Genomic DNA, 15,250 nt, shown 5'->3' on the forward strand with positions numbered 1-15,250 from the left:
ATAGTTCTATTTTTAACTTTTTGAGGAACCTCTATACTGTTTTCCAGATTGACTGCTCCAGTTTGCATTCCTGTCAGCCATGCAAAAGAGTGCATTTTTCTCCACATCCTTGGGTGGGAAAAAGTGCAGAAATAAATAGCAAAGACTTAACAGCCCTAATTAGTAAAGCTTACCATTATGGAGGTTTATATATTTTAACTAATATACAAACATAAAAAGTCCTAGGGTATTTCATGAAGAGGAATCTATAAAGAGTAGAAATCTAGAACTATAATGACAACAAACTTCAAGTTAATTGAATATAATAAATCAGAAAATATATATTGTTTGATAATAATATTAGGATTTTTAACTGTTTTTAACTGTAGAAATTTCAAGTTAGAAAGATTAGGCTTCCACTTTTAAACCAACTAGATATTGATATAGTCTCAATGAAACCTAGAAATATAAAGTATATCCTTGAGCATAATTCCTGTCTATTCTACGTACACTATCTCTCTTTTCCTGGACCTTGGCACTAACATACTTGACACTTAGGGGGAATAGTCAGTGCAGGTCATAAGATTTCACATAGTAAAAGATTTTTGGGATCTTAACATTGTCGTCTCTATTTCACTGAAAATAAATAATTGTATGAACAGATGTATTTCCATAGTAATTCAGACTTACTCAGAAAATGATTAAATGTGCCCCAGTATACTATTTAATGTTTTAAGAAATTTTTACCTGAAGGTGGTATCAGTTACACTCAGTGTTTCAGAGTTGATCTAGAAAGAGTCCTATTCATCACACTTTCTCTCCAATTGGCAGAGTGGCTATCCACCAGGCCCCAAAGTTGTACTGACCTTCTGTGGAATCTGGGCAAGAGCCGAGGCAATGAGATTGGCTTTTTCATCTGTGAGATTTTTGACCATTGACCCCAGAGAAAACACCACAACACCATCTTCACCTGAACTTTGGACAAATTCTTCCATTTCCTACAGTGATAAAATTATCTTTATTACAAATGTGCAGGATCACAGGGGAAAAAGATTTCACTTATACTTCTAAAATAGACAGTCATGAGAAGTATCCGAGATGTTAGACTGGTTCTACTTTTTGCCACAAAGAACCATCTAACATCTTTAAGAGGAAATAGGTTTCTGAAAACTATGACTTAAATATCTAATGAGTGATTACAAATAAAGGCATAAAACTGAACCATTATACAAAGTGAATAGGCAATAAGAGACATCTCTTCCCATGGCTTATGGAACTCTTATATTCAAGGCTTAATTTTATGAACCAGCAGGGATATTTGCAAACTCAAAAATATTCCATGTAAGGAAACCCAAAAAAGGGTTCTAACTAGACTTTTAAAATGTGCAGGTCAGTTTACATGCGTTAGATTATTAATAAATCAATCCAACTCTCTGTTAGGCCTTCAGGATATTTTTCTCATGTTTATTCTTTGCCTGATGAATTGGACTAAAAATGAATTTGTTTTAGAATTGACACATATAGCAATACAGTTTGTATGTATGTATTTATTTATTTATTTTTATTTATTTTTATTTATTTATTTATTTTTAAAGATTTTATTTATTTATTCATAAGAGACACACACACAGAGAGAGGCAGACACACAGGCGGAGGGAGAAGCAGGCTCCATGCAGGGAGCCTGACGTGGGACTTGATCCCGGGACTCCAGGATCACTCCCTGGGCCGAAGGCAGGCACCAAGCCACTGAGCCCCCAGGGATCCCCATTGCTTCTTTTCTGTGTATGCAGTCCCTGGCACAATTTTTTCATCAGAGATATAAGGTATGATGGTGTTCATATTGCCCAAATGTTTGTATTAATAATTGGGTTTGAAATGGAATAATCCCCTCACTTGTAAAACATGTCTGAGTTGTTTTTGAAATTGTGTGTATGAAAAGTAAGAATGGCATGATGAATATAATAGTGTGTATATAATATAATATATTATAAATATAATATGTAATGATATAAATATAATATATCTTGTGAGCCAAGGAATATGTCCTGTCTCTTTCCATACTTTCTCTTCATATTGGTTTACTATCTGCTATAATAATACTCAATTGAGCTTACATGTAGCTATAACTTGACTGGTAAGAAAAGCATATTCAAAATCCTAAAATAAAATTTAAACTTAAATGTATATCTTACCCGAAACAGAAATCAAGAACTCTCCTGCTAATACTATTCAACTCAGTCTTCTACAGAGATTATGTTCACTCACCTACATCCTAGGCAAATGAGTCTCTACCTCCTCAATTCCTTGATAAAGGTAGTTATTGATAAAGATTGCTAAATACAATATTTTTATCATGCTTATCTATTATTCTCTATTACTTCTCATATTGTCTTCTTCCAGCATTTTTGACTGTCCACATTTATTTATTTATTTAGGTTGTGGTATACAATTTTCCTTTCATTTCAGAAAAACCTGACATCATGGTCTTAAAGAATGAATTCAGTTTGGGGGCACCTGTGTGGCTCATTGGTTGAGAATTTACCTTTGGCTCAGGTGATCACGGGGCCCTGGGATTGAGTCCTGCATCGGGTTCCCTGTAGGGATCCTGCTTCTTTCTCTGTCTATGTCTCTGCCTCTCTCTGTGGGTTTCCCATGAACAAATAAATATTAAAAAAAGAATGAATTCAGTGTTTAGGTCTCTTAGTTCTGTGACTTCTTTATTTTGATGACTCCTAATCTGTTTCTGATGCTCTCTACTAAAACCTAGACCTTATATTATCCAAATGATTCCTCTAAGTATCCACCTGAATACTCTTTTGGTTCTTTAAAGTTAGTAGGTCCAAAATAAATTCATCATTATTATCGCAAAAAAAGTTTTTTCCATGAATTCTTTTTTATCTTGGTAATGATCGCTTTTATCCAGTAAGTGCTACCTGAGTCCACGTCTTCTGTCAACATTTTCTTCCTACTTACAAAATTCTGGAATCTACCTGAGGGTTCTCATGAAATCATTATCACTCTACCAGTCATTAACAGTCCCAATTCGTAACTCCATCATGTGTGTTAGGAAGACTATTGCAATCTTCTGGGGGATTTTCAAGTCCCTAGCTTCCTGTTACTTCAATTCAGTACCCAAACTGTAGACACACTGATATCGTAACTTGCCCCTTGAATTGCTTTTCTTCAGCCAAAATATCAAAGTGAAGTCCAAAAAGGTAATTATCAGTCATGAGAGAACTTTATGACTTACAAAATAGACTTGGAGCAGAAAACAGCATATGTCTGTTATCAAGGAAGTATACTTTAAAGAAAACTCAGCATTATATATCATAAGATACGAAAGAAATCCTCCAATGTAATAGACCTACCTTAGGTAATGGTTTGGCAGGTTTACAGTGCAACCCTCCTACAAACTCAAAATTGGGTAAGTATGGGCGAGGAAATTCAAAATCCCAATATGTCCGGATTAGCCAAATTTCTGCTTTCCCCATAATCTCACATAATGTAGTGGGTCTTCCTGGAGGAAAAAAAAAAAAGTCAAGCGAAGGTTATCCATATTTATGTTTGTTGGAATACAATCTACACTAATTTACTGACAAGTTATTAAGGAAAAAGATAAATCTGTCTCCTAGATTATTTATCACATCGGGATGTTAAAAGGAAGGGAAAATTAAAATGATAAGGAGGGAAAGAGAAAGAAAAGGAAGGAAGACAGGAAAAGAGAGGGAAAGAGGTGGAGAGAGGGAGGAAGGAAGGGAGACAGAGAAGAAGAGAGGGAGAGCAGGAGGGAGGAAAGAGAAGGTAAGAAAGAGAAGGATGAGAGATGAGAAGGAAGGTGGGTCAAGGATATTTGGGTAGGGAAAGTAATGTGCAAGTGTACTTTCACAAAAACAAATTCAATAAAAAACTTAACCACAACTCCATGTATGATAAATTTAATACTTCTTGCTTCTCTCCAGTTAAATGGCAGGTGATAGATTAGCCCCATTGTATCAACACAAATTCCCTCTCAATGGATCTTTAACTCCCAATTAGTATTGTATCTCTACCTTCCAGTCTGTTATAGTTCACTCATAATGAACTTCCAGCCTGTCTGCTTTACTCATAATGATAAAGAATCCCAGGAGCAGCCCGGGAGGCTCAGCGGTTTAGTGCCACCTTCAACCCAGGCCCTGATCCCGGAGACCCAGGATCGAGTCCCACATCAGGCTCCCTGCATGGAGCCTGCTTCTCCCTCTGCCTGTGTCTCTGCTTCTCTCTCTCTCTCTCTCTCTCTGTGTCTCTCATAAATAAATAAAATATTTTAAAAATCCCATCAGCATTTGTTTATCCTCCTAAATCAAATCCCATCACTTTCCACCACAATTGATTTGCCAATATTTCATTAGTAGGAATTCTCTGAATAATTCATACCCAATACAAACCCCTTTGGAATGTGAAATATACATGTACATATCATCAACATAACACAATTATTTTGGTGTTACCTTTAAAAGACGTTTTTTGAAAGGGAGATTCTAAGTATGAATTTTAGAAGATCTGTAGAGAGGAGGAATGATTATTTGCAAGTGACCAAATCAACCGTATTTAGAAACAAACAAACAAACAAAAAACATGTTTTCCACCTAACCAAATAAAAATTCTTATGAGAATTTCCTTTCCTAAAGATCATAACCAAAATTGGTGATCATATATAACACAGACAGGAGAGCCTCTTTTTAGTCATTACTTTGTAATGTTTGAATTTATGTCTGATGTTATATGGTCAAATGCCTTAATTTGATAATGAAGAAGAATTTCTGAAGGACACTCAACTTGAAATTATCAGAGTTTGGATAAACACGTCACTTCACAGATTCCACGTCAAAATACTTCTGTACATTAGAGGTCTTGTACCGCATGTGATGTCCTGTCTTGATTATCGCCTCCTTAGGTGAAATTATTGCATATAATTTATAGGCCACATTTTGAGAAGTACCTAACTTAAATATTTGCTAAAATTCTATATTTGAAGCAGTGGTGCACAGTTACAAATATAGAATCAAACAAAAGTAAAGAGAATAAAATTAAAAAGCATGCAAATATTGGCATATAATTTCATAACACATTTTAAATGATATATTGAGGAATTACAAAACGAAAATATAGAATTAAAATTTACCAATCAAACTTCTTCCTATAATTATATGATTCACACACACTGAGTTAGGAACACAGTGCAGAATTACATAAATGAGCTATTAAATTGGAGTTACTATGTAAATACTGCTAATGTTTGAATAGAGTGTTATAAACCTACATGATGAGTCTACTAAGGTGGCTTTTAATTTCAAAGAGCCTGAATTTATAGCAAAATGTCTTACTATAAGCAAGATAGATAGGAGGGAATTTCAGTGGACAGTTACCAGTCTCTCAGAGGTAAGTCATATTAGCTGGGTTGATACCTAGAGACAGCTTTTCTAGGCTAAGATTATTAATTTCTCTTTGAAGACATGTGAGGAAAAATATTATATCTGAATCACTGTTTAAAAAAAGTAATACTTTACTTATTTAGAGCAGTTTCTGGATCACAGTAAAATTGAGACCATGAGAATAAATAAATAAATAAGAATAAATATTTATTTATTCATAGGGACTCAGAGAGAGAGGCAGAGACACAGGCAGAGGGAGAAGCAGGCTCCGCGCGGGGAGTCTGATGCGGGACTGAATCCCTGGATCCCGAGATCATGACCTGAGACAAAGGCAGACAGACACTCCCCACTGGGCTACCCAGGTGCCCCAAGGCGGAACTTTTTCACATGTCCTCACCTTCACGCATGCATAGACTCTCTGTTAGTAATATCCGCAAACATAGTGGTACTTCAGGTATAAGAAATGAACTTACACTGGCACATTCTAATCATAAAGTCCGTAGTTTACATTATAGTTCACTCTTGATATTGTTCGTTCTGTGAGTCTAGACACAGGTAGGATGATATCTATCTGACTATCCATCATTCTGGTAACAGAGTATTTACCCTTGCCCTAAAAGTCCTCTGTGTTCTCCCTTTTCATCCCTCTTCCCCCACCCCCTCCCACTCCTAGAAAACACTGATGGTTTATTGTCTCCTTAGTTTTGCCTTTCCCACGATGTCATATAGTTGGACTTCTACAGTATTTATCCTTTAAGGTGGCATTCTTTGACCTAGTAATATGCATTTTAGGATTCTCAATGTCTTTTTCTGGCGTGATAGCTCATTTCTTTTTAGTATTGAATAACATTTAATTATCTAGATCTACCTGTTTCTCCATTCACCTACTGGAGAACAGCTTGGTTGTTTCCATGTTTGGGCAAATATGAATAAAGCTGCTATAAATATCCATGCCTCATTTTTGTACAGACAAAAGTTTTCAGCTTATTTGGGTACATGCCAAGGAGTATGATAGTATGGTAAGAGTATGCTCAGTTTTGTAAGAAACCATCAAAATGTCTTCCAAAGTGGCTATAGCATTTTGCATTCCCACTAGCAATAAATGAGAATTCCTGTTCCACAACTGGCCAGATTTTGGTATTTGTCACTATTCTGCATTTTGGCCACTCTAACAGATGTGTAGTGCTGTATCATTATTTTAATTTGCATTCACCTCATGACACATGATATGGAGCATCTTTTTACATATTTGTTTGCCAACTGTGTATCTTCTTTGTTGAGGTTTCTGCTTCGCTTCATTTTTAATTGTGTTGTATGTCTCCTTATGGCTTTCTAAGAGTTTAATATACACATAAATATTTTGAGAGGGATCAGAGAGAGAGGGAGAAAGGGAATCTTAAGGAAGCTCAATCTCCATGCCCAGTGTGGAGCCAGACTCAGGGCTCAAGCTCACAACCCTGAGATCATGACCTGAGTTGTAATCAAGAGTTGGATGCTTAACCAACTGAGCCACGCAGGGGCTCCTATAAAATATTTTAGATAACATTCTTTATCAGGTATGTTCTCCCGATCAGTGTCTTATTGTTTCATTCTCTTGAAATTGTCTTTTACAGAGCAGAAGTTTTTAATTTTAATGAAGTCTGACATATTCATTATTTCTATTTTGTGCCTTTGGTGTTGTGTACAAATGCTCATTGCCATGTCCAAGATCATCTAGGTTTTTTCCTAGGTTATCTTCCAGGAGTTTTATAGTTTTGCATTTTACATTTAGATCTATGATTTATTTTTAGTTAAATTTTGTGAAGGGAGTAAGTCCTGTACTTATGTTCTTTTTTTGCATGTGGATGTCCAATTGCCTCCAGCATCATTTCTTAAAAGACTATCCATTGTACCACATTTGTTTCCTTGTCAAATATCACTGGACTACCTTGGTTGGGTCTATCTCTGGCCACTGTATTATTTCCTTTTCTGGTCTTATTTCCTTAGTTAGAACCTTCAGTATTGTGTTGAAGAGGTGTGGAGAGAGATATATTTTTATGTCTGGGTAGATTAGTTGAAAATCCCCAAGTCAACTAATGGGCTTAAAACATATTTGCAAGACACACTATAGAAAAAAAGGCTTAAATTCCCTAAAATATTAGTTGTAGGTCAGTCAGATAAATAAACTCAAAGAAAATAGACATGGAGCAGTGGTGACTAAAATGCCCTGTTAACAGTTAAAGTATAATCTTTGTTGAAGTATAAATTTTTTAGGAAGCTCTGAGATTATCTGGTAGGGGAAAATGTTTATAGTTTATACCTTATTTATCCATCACCAAAGAATATTGAGCATAAATAGCAAATCTGTTTGTATTTGTACACTATTCGAAAGACTAAACAATATAATTTTGAGAGAGTCACATATAGATGGCAGATGTAAAATTTTCAAAATGTTCACCAGAGTCAGGTTTATAGTTTCCACAAAAGAAGGGTGTTTCTAAGATAGATAACAATCTATTTCCTAACTTACTTATAGAGTACACAGAAGTTTATTTTATTATTTCTTTCAATGGTACACTTACATTTTATATATTCTTTTGTTGGTATGATATTTTCTAAGATCTGAACGTAGATGTGTAATATTTTGAAGTAGATACAAAATATTTTTGTCTGTGTAAATTAGTTGAAAATTTCCATGTCAATTGATGGGTTTAAAATATATTTGTACACATATTTGAAGTAGATACAAAATATTTTTGTCTGTGTAAATTAGTTGAAAATTTCCATGTCAATTGATGGGTTTAAAATATATTTGTACACATATTATAGAAAAAAGGCTTAAATTCCCTAAAACGTTCTTACAGGTACTAAGATAAACAGATTTGAGGAAAATGGAATAATTTTTATCCACTTCAGAAAAGGTCTCAGGATAAAGGCTAAATGATTCAGCAATTTTAGAGAACATTGTGGCAAGGATATAAGTGCAATAAATTTAGGACAACTTTTTTTGTAATACCAGAGTTGGAACAACCCAAGTAGTTATCATGACTAGACTAGTTCAATGATTTTTACATCCATTAAAACTAATGCTATTAAGTGAATGTAAAGAATAATGTAAATTTTAAAATATTCTGCAGAAAGATGTCAAATCTAGATTTGGTGAAAAGAAAGGCAAAACTGAATATTTAGTCATTCCTCCTAATGATAAAGAAGAAAGAAAAGATGTATTTATTTATTTATTTTTATTTTTTATTTTTTAATTTTTATTTATTTATGATAGGCACACAGTGAGAGAGAGAGGCAGAGACACAGGCAGAGGGAGAAGCAGGCTCCATCCACTGGGAGCCTGATGTGGGATTCGATCCCGGATATCCAGGATCACGACCTGGGCCAAAGGCGCCTGCCTAAACCGCTGCGCCACCCAGGGATCCCAGATGTATTTAATAAATATGTTTAATGAATATCTTCACGTAAAGACAAGAATATTCATAGTGCTTATGTAGAGAAATACGAAGCCAATTATTATTCATTATATATAATTTTGTTCTGTTTAAATTTTTCAGCCATTTTATTAGTTATTTTTGTTACGAGATTGACAAGGAAGTTATGGTCATGGTATATTCAGATTTTCCTAATAAAGAAGATAAGAGAATACAGGACTGAAAATCAACAAAAGTACATACAACAAACAAACAAGCCTACTAAAGATGACAGAGTTAAAAATTTGCCATAGATCCTAAGGATTACATCTATTCCATAATATTTATGCACAGAGAATCCTATAACTTTCCCCTCTTTATGCATAATATGACAAATGCACTAAAAATTTATCGATAGCACTGGAAAAGTTTCTTTTATTATCAGAATATATTTATTTTTCTATGTCTTGCATTTATTTATGAGAATGGAATTGAGGTCAAAATCCTTTCTTCTTTACTTTAAATCCATAGAACCCAACGCACTGTCTGCACCCAGGTTGTGCTTCCTGGTTCTCAAATTATTTGTGGTGAAATCAGCACAGTATAAATTTAAATCATGTATAAAGCTATGGAGTTTTAAAGTGGATTCCTTTGAATATATTGTTTGTGAAACAAGGTATCTATTGGAAAGTCAGTGTTCCAGACTGACTTGTGTTCCTCTAACATTCATGTTGAAATCTGATTATATTTTGAGTTAGATACCTTAAAGAAGTAATTATATTAGAATGAGGTCCAAGAGTGGGGCTTACTCCAGTGTCATTGGTCTCTTTATAAGAAAAGGAAGAAACATTGGGTTTACATAGGCACAGAGAAAAGACCATGAGAGGACATAGCAAAACAAAAACAAAATGGCCACATACAATCCAGGAGGACAGGCCTCCAGAGAAACCAGCCCTAGCAACACCAAGATTCTCAAAAATAGTTGGAAGTGGAAGCCAACCTCAGTTGATGGAATCAAATGACAGCCAAACATATGAAACTTGCAAAGCAAAACCACTCCTTATTAGAAAAAGTAAGCAGTTAAAAATAGAATATGTTAATTAATAACTTAAAAAAATGCTATCTTTCAACAACTCAAGCATTAGGTTTCTTAGTTTTCCATTGAATTTTTCAGGTTCTGTGTAGTACTCACTTAAGGAGTATAAAGCATCTGGAAAACTTTTCAGTATGACCAGCTATGATCAAACAGTTCATGTATGACTAATGAAGTTTCAACCAACATTTAAAAAAGAGATATGAATGGCAAAGACTCTGGTCCAAGAGGAGAATAATATACATTTTAAATGTAATAATCCAGGAGTCTCAAAATTTGTGGGTCAAAATTCAGACAAAGGAAATTATATATGCCAAAGTTAATCCCACTGTTCATATAGTTTAGGCTTCAGTTTATGGCTGTAATGAGGCAAGAGGATTATCTTACTCTTACAACAAATATTGCACTCTTTGACCAATAAAAAGCCAAATCTCCTCCATTATGAAAACTCAGTATACAAGATTCATTTGTGATATCCTATATCTGATAAAAAAATATATCTTCCATTAGATTGACACTTATTAGTGTGTTTTGTATTTTGTTTTGATAACAATCTATTAAGTATCAGGGTACCGTACAAACTGGTTAGATGACTGTAAAGAAAGGGTAACCATACCAAGATATTTCTTGCCTCACCCCTTTCAATTGAATATGGATAATGTTCATTGCTATTATTTATAAAGGTTTATGTGGAATTGAAACTCTTAAGAATATGCCCTTTTCATTTTCCCAGACTTTCTTAAACCACCTGTTTCTTTACATGACTATTTTAGAATGAAAAGCAGTCTCTTACCTAATACTTCACTGTAAAACTGGTCCCAAAACTGATTGTTATATTGGTGGATCCATAAGTTAAAGAAAATGGAGAACATTAAATTTTTTACCCTTTGCAGAAAAGTCATTCTGTCTGTTAGTGCCGCCATGGTAACAGGAACATAGGAAAGTGGAGCTGGAAGCTTCCCACAGTGTTTTTCCACAGTGTCACCCATAGAAAACCTTAGTGTGTACACAAAAGGGACCCCCAGTAGTTCAGCAATCAGCTCTCCACAGGGTAATGCAGGGTCTATGACCATTACGTTGTAGTTAGCTTCCCGGAGTTTCTTCATGATTGACTGGTTGTAGGCTACAGTCTCACATAGGAGTTTTAAGTTTCCTGTTATTTGATGAAAGAACTCTTGCAGTTTTAATGCTGACTGCCAGCGTGACAATGTTGGCATAACATTAGTAGCTATGTCTAAAAAGTCATTTAGTGATTTTTCAGCAGCCTCTCTGTCGCGTGGCACAGGGATCACCTCAAATTTCAGTGTGGAAGGCTTGTTGTAGTCAATGATGAAACTCTGTGGAGACACCAACACAGTCACCTCATGGCCCCTTTCTGTGAGTTTCTCCAGAATAATCCTTAGATTGAGCCAATGGCTCATGTCACAGGGCCACACCAGGACCTTCCCACAGAATCCACAGCCAGTGTAGCAGAGCTGCAGCAGCACAATTGCTGAAATCCATTTTGTAGACATCATGACAGTAGGTTCCTTACACACTGCTCTACAGAAGTTAAATGTTTGCTGGGCACAGAGTGAAGAGGCAATTTAGATACAGATCAAGTTAAAAATTAATTTCTAGAGTTAAGAAATGACACTATGTGTAGAGCACTTTGTCATTGTTGACGAGGCACAGTCCTATAGAGTATTTGTCCAAGAGGAGATATGAAATATTTAAATGTTTTGAAGAAATGGCTGCAGTATTTTAGGAGTTCATTTTAAATATATTAAAATAAAAATAATATATTTTAATTGACAATGTTTAAATGTAATAGAAGAACCCAATTAAGCAAGTCTAGTAAATAATGTGGTACATCTTATGGAACATGATGATTGATAATTTGGGAAACAAAAATGTAAGCTTTGACATGCTCGTATATGGATAAGATGCATACATCACGTAGTAACAGGAGGATAATGCTAAATAGTATATTAAAGTACAGTATTTCAGGGCCCCAGAAGATGCCGTCACTCCAATGTGAAAAAATTCACACAAAGCTGCAGGATGGAGGGTGCATTTCACCGGAGCCCAGAAGCAAAAGTGACAGAAGGAGGGTTCTGAAGGTAAATGGAAGAAAAGGAAAAAAAGAATGCTGATATGGGAATCATGACCATTTATGTATATAGTTATCAGTTCAGTATGTTTAGAGTGAAAGCCAACATAGGACACTGCAGACAAGGAAAATATTATTTAAAGCAGGACACTTTGGAGAGCCTTGTGTGCTGTACTTTGGGTTCCATTTTAATTTCCATTAAAGAAGTCTACTCAGATTTGCAAATGAGATTCAGAAAATGATCATATGTGTCCTATAATGAAACTATTCTAGCTTCTAAATAGGACTTGAGGGATGCCTGGGTGGCTCAGTGGTTGAGCGTCTGCCTTTGGCTCAGGGCATGATCCCGGTGTCCTGGGATAGAGTCCCACATTGGGCTCCCCCTGGGGAGCCTGCTTCTTGGTCTGCCTATGTTTCTGCCTCTCTCTGTATCTGTCATGAATAAATAAAAATAAAATCATTAAAAATAAATAAATAAATAGGATTTCCGTGGTATAGAAAGAAAGATTGTTAGATGGCATATTTTTTTCCCCTAGAAAATGATCTTTCCAGAAGCATGTTTTTTTAGTAGTATCTTGGAAGATGCTGAGAAAGGAGAGCTATTCTACCCATTTGACCTTTCAGAAATATTTAAAACTAACAATTTTCCTGAAGAGTAAATAACGATGTATGTTGGAAATGCGTATATTGATAATATATATGAGTAGAGATGGGAGTGTCATAGCTATAGAAATGAACAACAAAGAGGGGCATTTACTTATTGCCCAAGATTTCTCCTGGGGAATAGATTTCTCCGAGAGAGAAGCTTCTGTTTTACTAAGCAAAGAATTTGTATGTGCTTATGTTTGTTTCTGGGTATAATATTTATAGGCCCTAATGCTTGTCTGCAGCATGTATTGGAGAGTATAACATTTTCCAGCATAATAAAACTTGTGTCCATGAACTTTGTGCATATCAAAGCTGGTATCAATGGATCTGCCAAAAGTTATCTAGACCTGACTATTACAGGCTAATGGAAGTTAATTGTTAATTTGTATGTGTTTTTCTAAGCTGGTCATTACATCACCAAGAGCTTGAAATTAGTCAAGGTAGGAGGAGTTACACCACAGATATTAATAAATGCTATATAAAAGTGGTTTATTCCCCTTTTTACACCACAGAAAGCCACTTGTTAAACATTTAGAGCAGATCGCTGGATAACGAAGTGCAAAAAAGAGAGTGCATATGTCTAAGTAGAAGCAAAGTACAGGCCCAGGATTTAACAGATGGAGTATCTCAAAACTAGAAGTCTTTTTTATTAGTTTTCTATTATCAAATGACAGACTTCCCAAAGCCTTATAGTCTTAAAGCAACAACTTTCTATTTAGTTTTGACTCTGCTCACAATTCTGATCTAGCTAGGCAGAGCTATCCTGGGCTGACCTTGTTCATGCTCATGTGAATCTGAGTTATCCAAGTGCTAGCTGATCCTATGGGTCATATGGATGTTTTGGCTGATATCTTTGTGGGTGAGTATTCTGAGTTGTGTGTCCCTCACCATTCAGCATGCTAGAAGTTTAAATCACAACACAAAAAGTTCACAGCAACATGAATGGACCCTGAGGACATCATGCTAAATGAATCAAGTTAGAGAAAGGCGCATACCATATGATCTCACTTATACGTAGAATCTAACAACAACGACAACAACAACAGCAACAAGCCTATGGGTACAGAGAACAATTGCTGGTTGCTGGAGACGGGGTGAGTGAAATGCGTAGAGGGAATCAAAAGGTACAAACTTCCAGTTATAAAATAAATAGTCATGAGGCTGTAATGCATAGCACAGCGACTATAGTTAGTAATCTGTACTGCATATCTGAAACTTGCTAAGGAAGTAAATCTTCCATCACACAAAAAAATTCTGTAAGTATGTATAGTGACAGAAATAACAAGACTTACTGTGGTGATTGCTTTGCAATATATACATATTAGATCAATATATTGTATACTTGAAATTAACATGCTGAATGTTAATTATACCTTAACAAAAACATAAAAATAAAAATGTTTTAAATTTAAAAAAATTATACAGAGCAAGCCAGAATTTGGTCTATGGAATGTTCTTTCAAACCTTACAACTCTTTTAAAAGAAACTTTACAAATATCTTCTCAAATTTGGCAATAATCCTGAAAGTTCAACTGATAGGACCCAAAAGCAAGTTGTGAAGCAGAAAATTTTTTTTCTTTAATTATCAATAGTGTAAAATAAATTTTGATCAAGCATGCTACGGAGCATGTTGAATTATCCTTATTCTCTATAGAAAACAGAATTATAAAATGTCATGTGAATATGGCAATTAAAGAATATTCAGCCAAAAAAGTAATGAAAAATATTATAAAGAAATGTCAGGAAGTAAATTCAAAAATATGTTATTTTTCTGAATTCTGTGATACTTATGGCATTTGTCTTTTTTCACAAAATGAATCCTTTGTGAAGATTTCTTATTCTGAATAAATATTTGCATTAATATACATATTTTTAAATATCACAGAACAAAGAGAGTAAACTGCCACATGTATTACATTCACTAAAGTCACATAGGCCAAAGCAAGGCAAATAGCCAAGACTAGAGTCAGTGTGGGAGATGACTGCAAATGGGAATGCATTATAGGGGAAGCAGAAAAATCATAATAAAAAAGAACTTTAAAAATGTAAAGAAAGAAGATGTAAAGAAGACACTTAAGGGGCTCATGGGTGGCTCAGCTGGTTGAGCAACTCAACTCTTGAGTTCAGCTCAGGACATAGTCTCAAGGTCATGAAATTGAACCTCTCATTGGCCTCCATGCTCTGCAAGAAGTCTGCTTGAGATTTTTTTCCCTCTCTTGCCTCCTCTCCCTCTACCCCTCCCCTGGCTCATGTGCCATCTCTCTCTCTCTCTTTCTTCTCTCTCTCAAATAAATAAATCTAAAAAATAATAAAAAGAAGACACTAAAAAGCTAGTCACTTAAGCTAGAACTCTAAGAAAATATATTTGACAACTTAAAGATGGATAAAATTATATTATCTATCTATCTATCTATCTATCTATCTATCTATAATCTATCTATCTATCTATCTATCTATCTATCTATCTATCATCTACCTATCTATCCTATTTAACATTAACCAAAATTGACAGAAGTAGAAAAAGAAACTTCTAAATTTTAGGAAGTATAAATATTGACAAACACTCTCCTGCAATAAGTTCCCCAGCTCAAGATATTTTACAGAAAATCATAACAAGCCCATAGGTAAC

General features: G+C 34.9%; 1 protein-coding gene across 4 annotated transcripts in view; it reads right to left on the minus strand.

Annotated features, from left to right (window-relative positions):
* LOC112652247 (UDP-glucuronosyltransferase 2A1) overlaps nucleotides 1-15,250 on the minus strand; it is an 85,202-nt gene that overhangs the window by 6,927 nt on the left and 63,025 nt on the right. For 3 of the 4 annotated variants that reach the window (XM_025435753.3, XM_025435751.3, XM_025435752.2), the window contains 2 exons: nucleotides 3,348-3,496; nucleotides 846-977 (listed from right to left, as the gene is read on the minus strand). In XM_025435753.3, the coding sequence (XP_025291538.2) occupies nucleotides 846-977; nucleotides 3,348-3,496 (281 nt within the window). Of the gene's footprint in view, nucleotides 1-845; nucleotides 978-3,347; nucleotides 3,497-10,674; nucleotides 11,448-15,250 lie in introns of those variants that run through there. The other variant, XM_025435750.3, reaches the window with a different exon arrangement.

Source organism: Canis lupus, chromosome 13 (assembly GCF_003254725.2).
Source record: "Canis lupus dingo isolate Sandy chromosome 13, ASM325472v2, whole genome shotgun sequence".
NCBI lineage: Eukaryota > Metazoa > Chordata > Mammalia > Carnivora > Canidae > Canis > Canis lupus.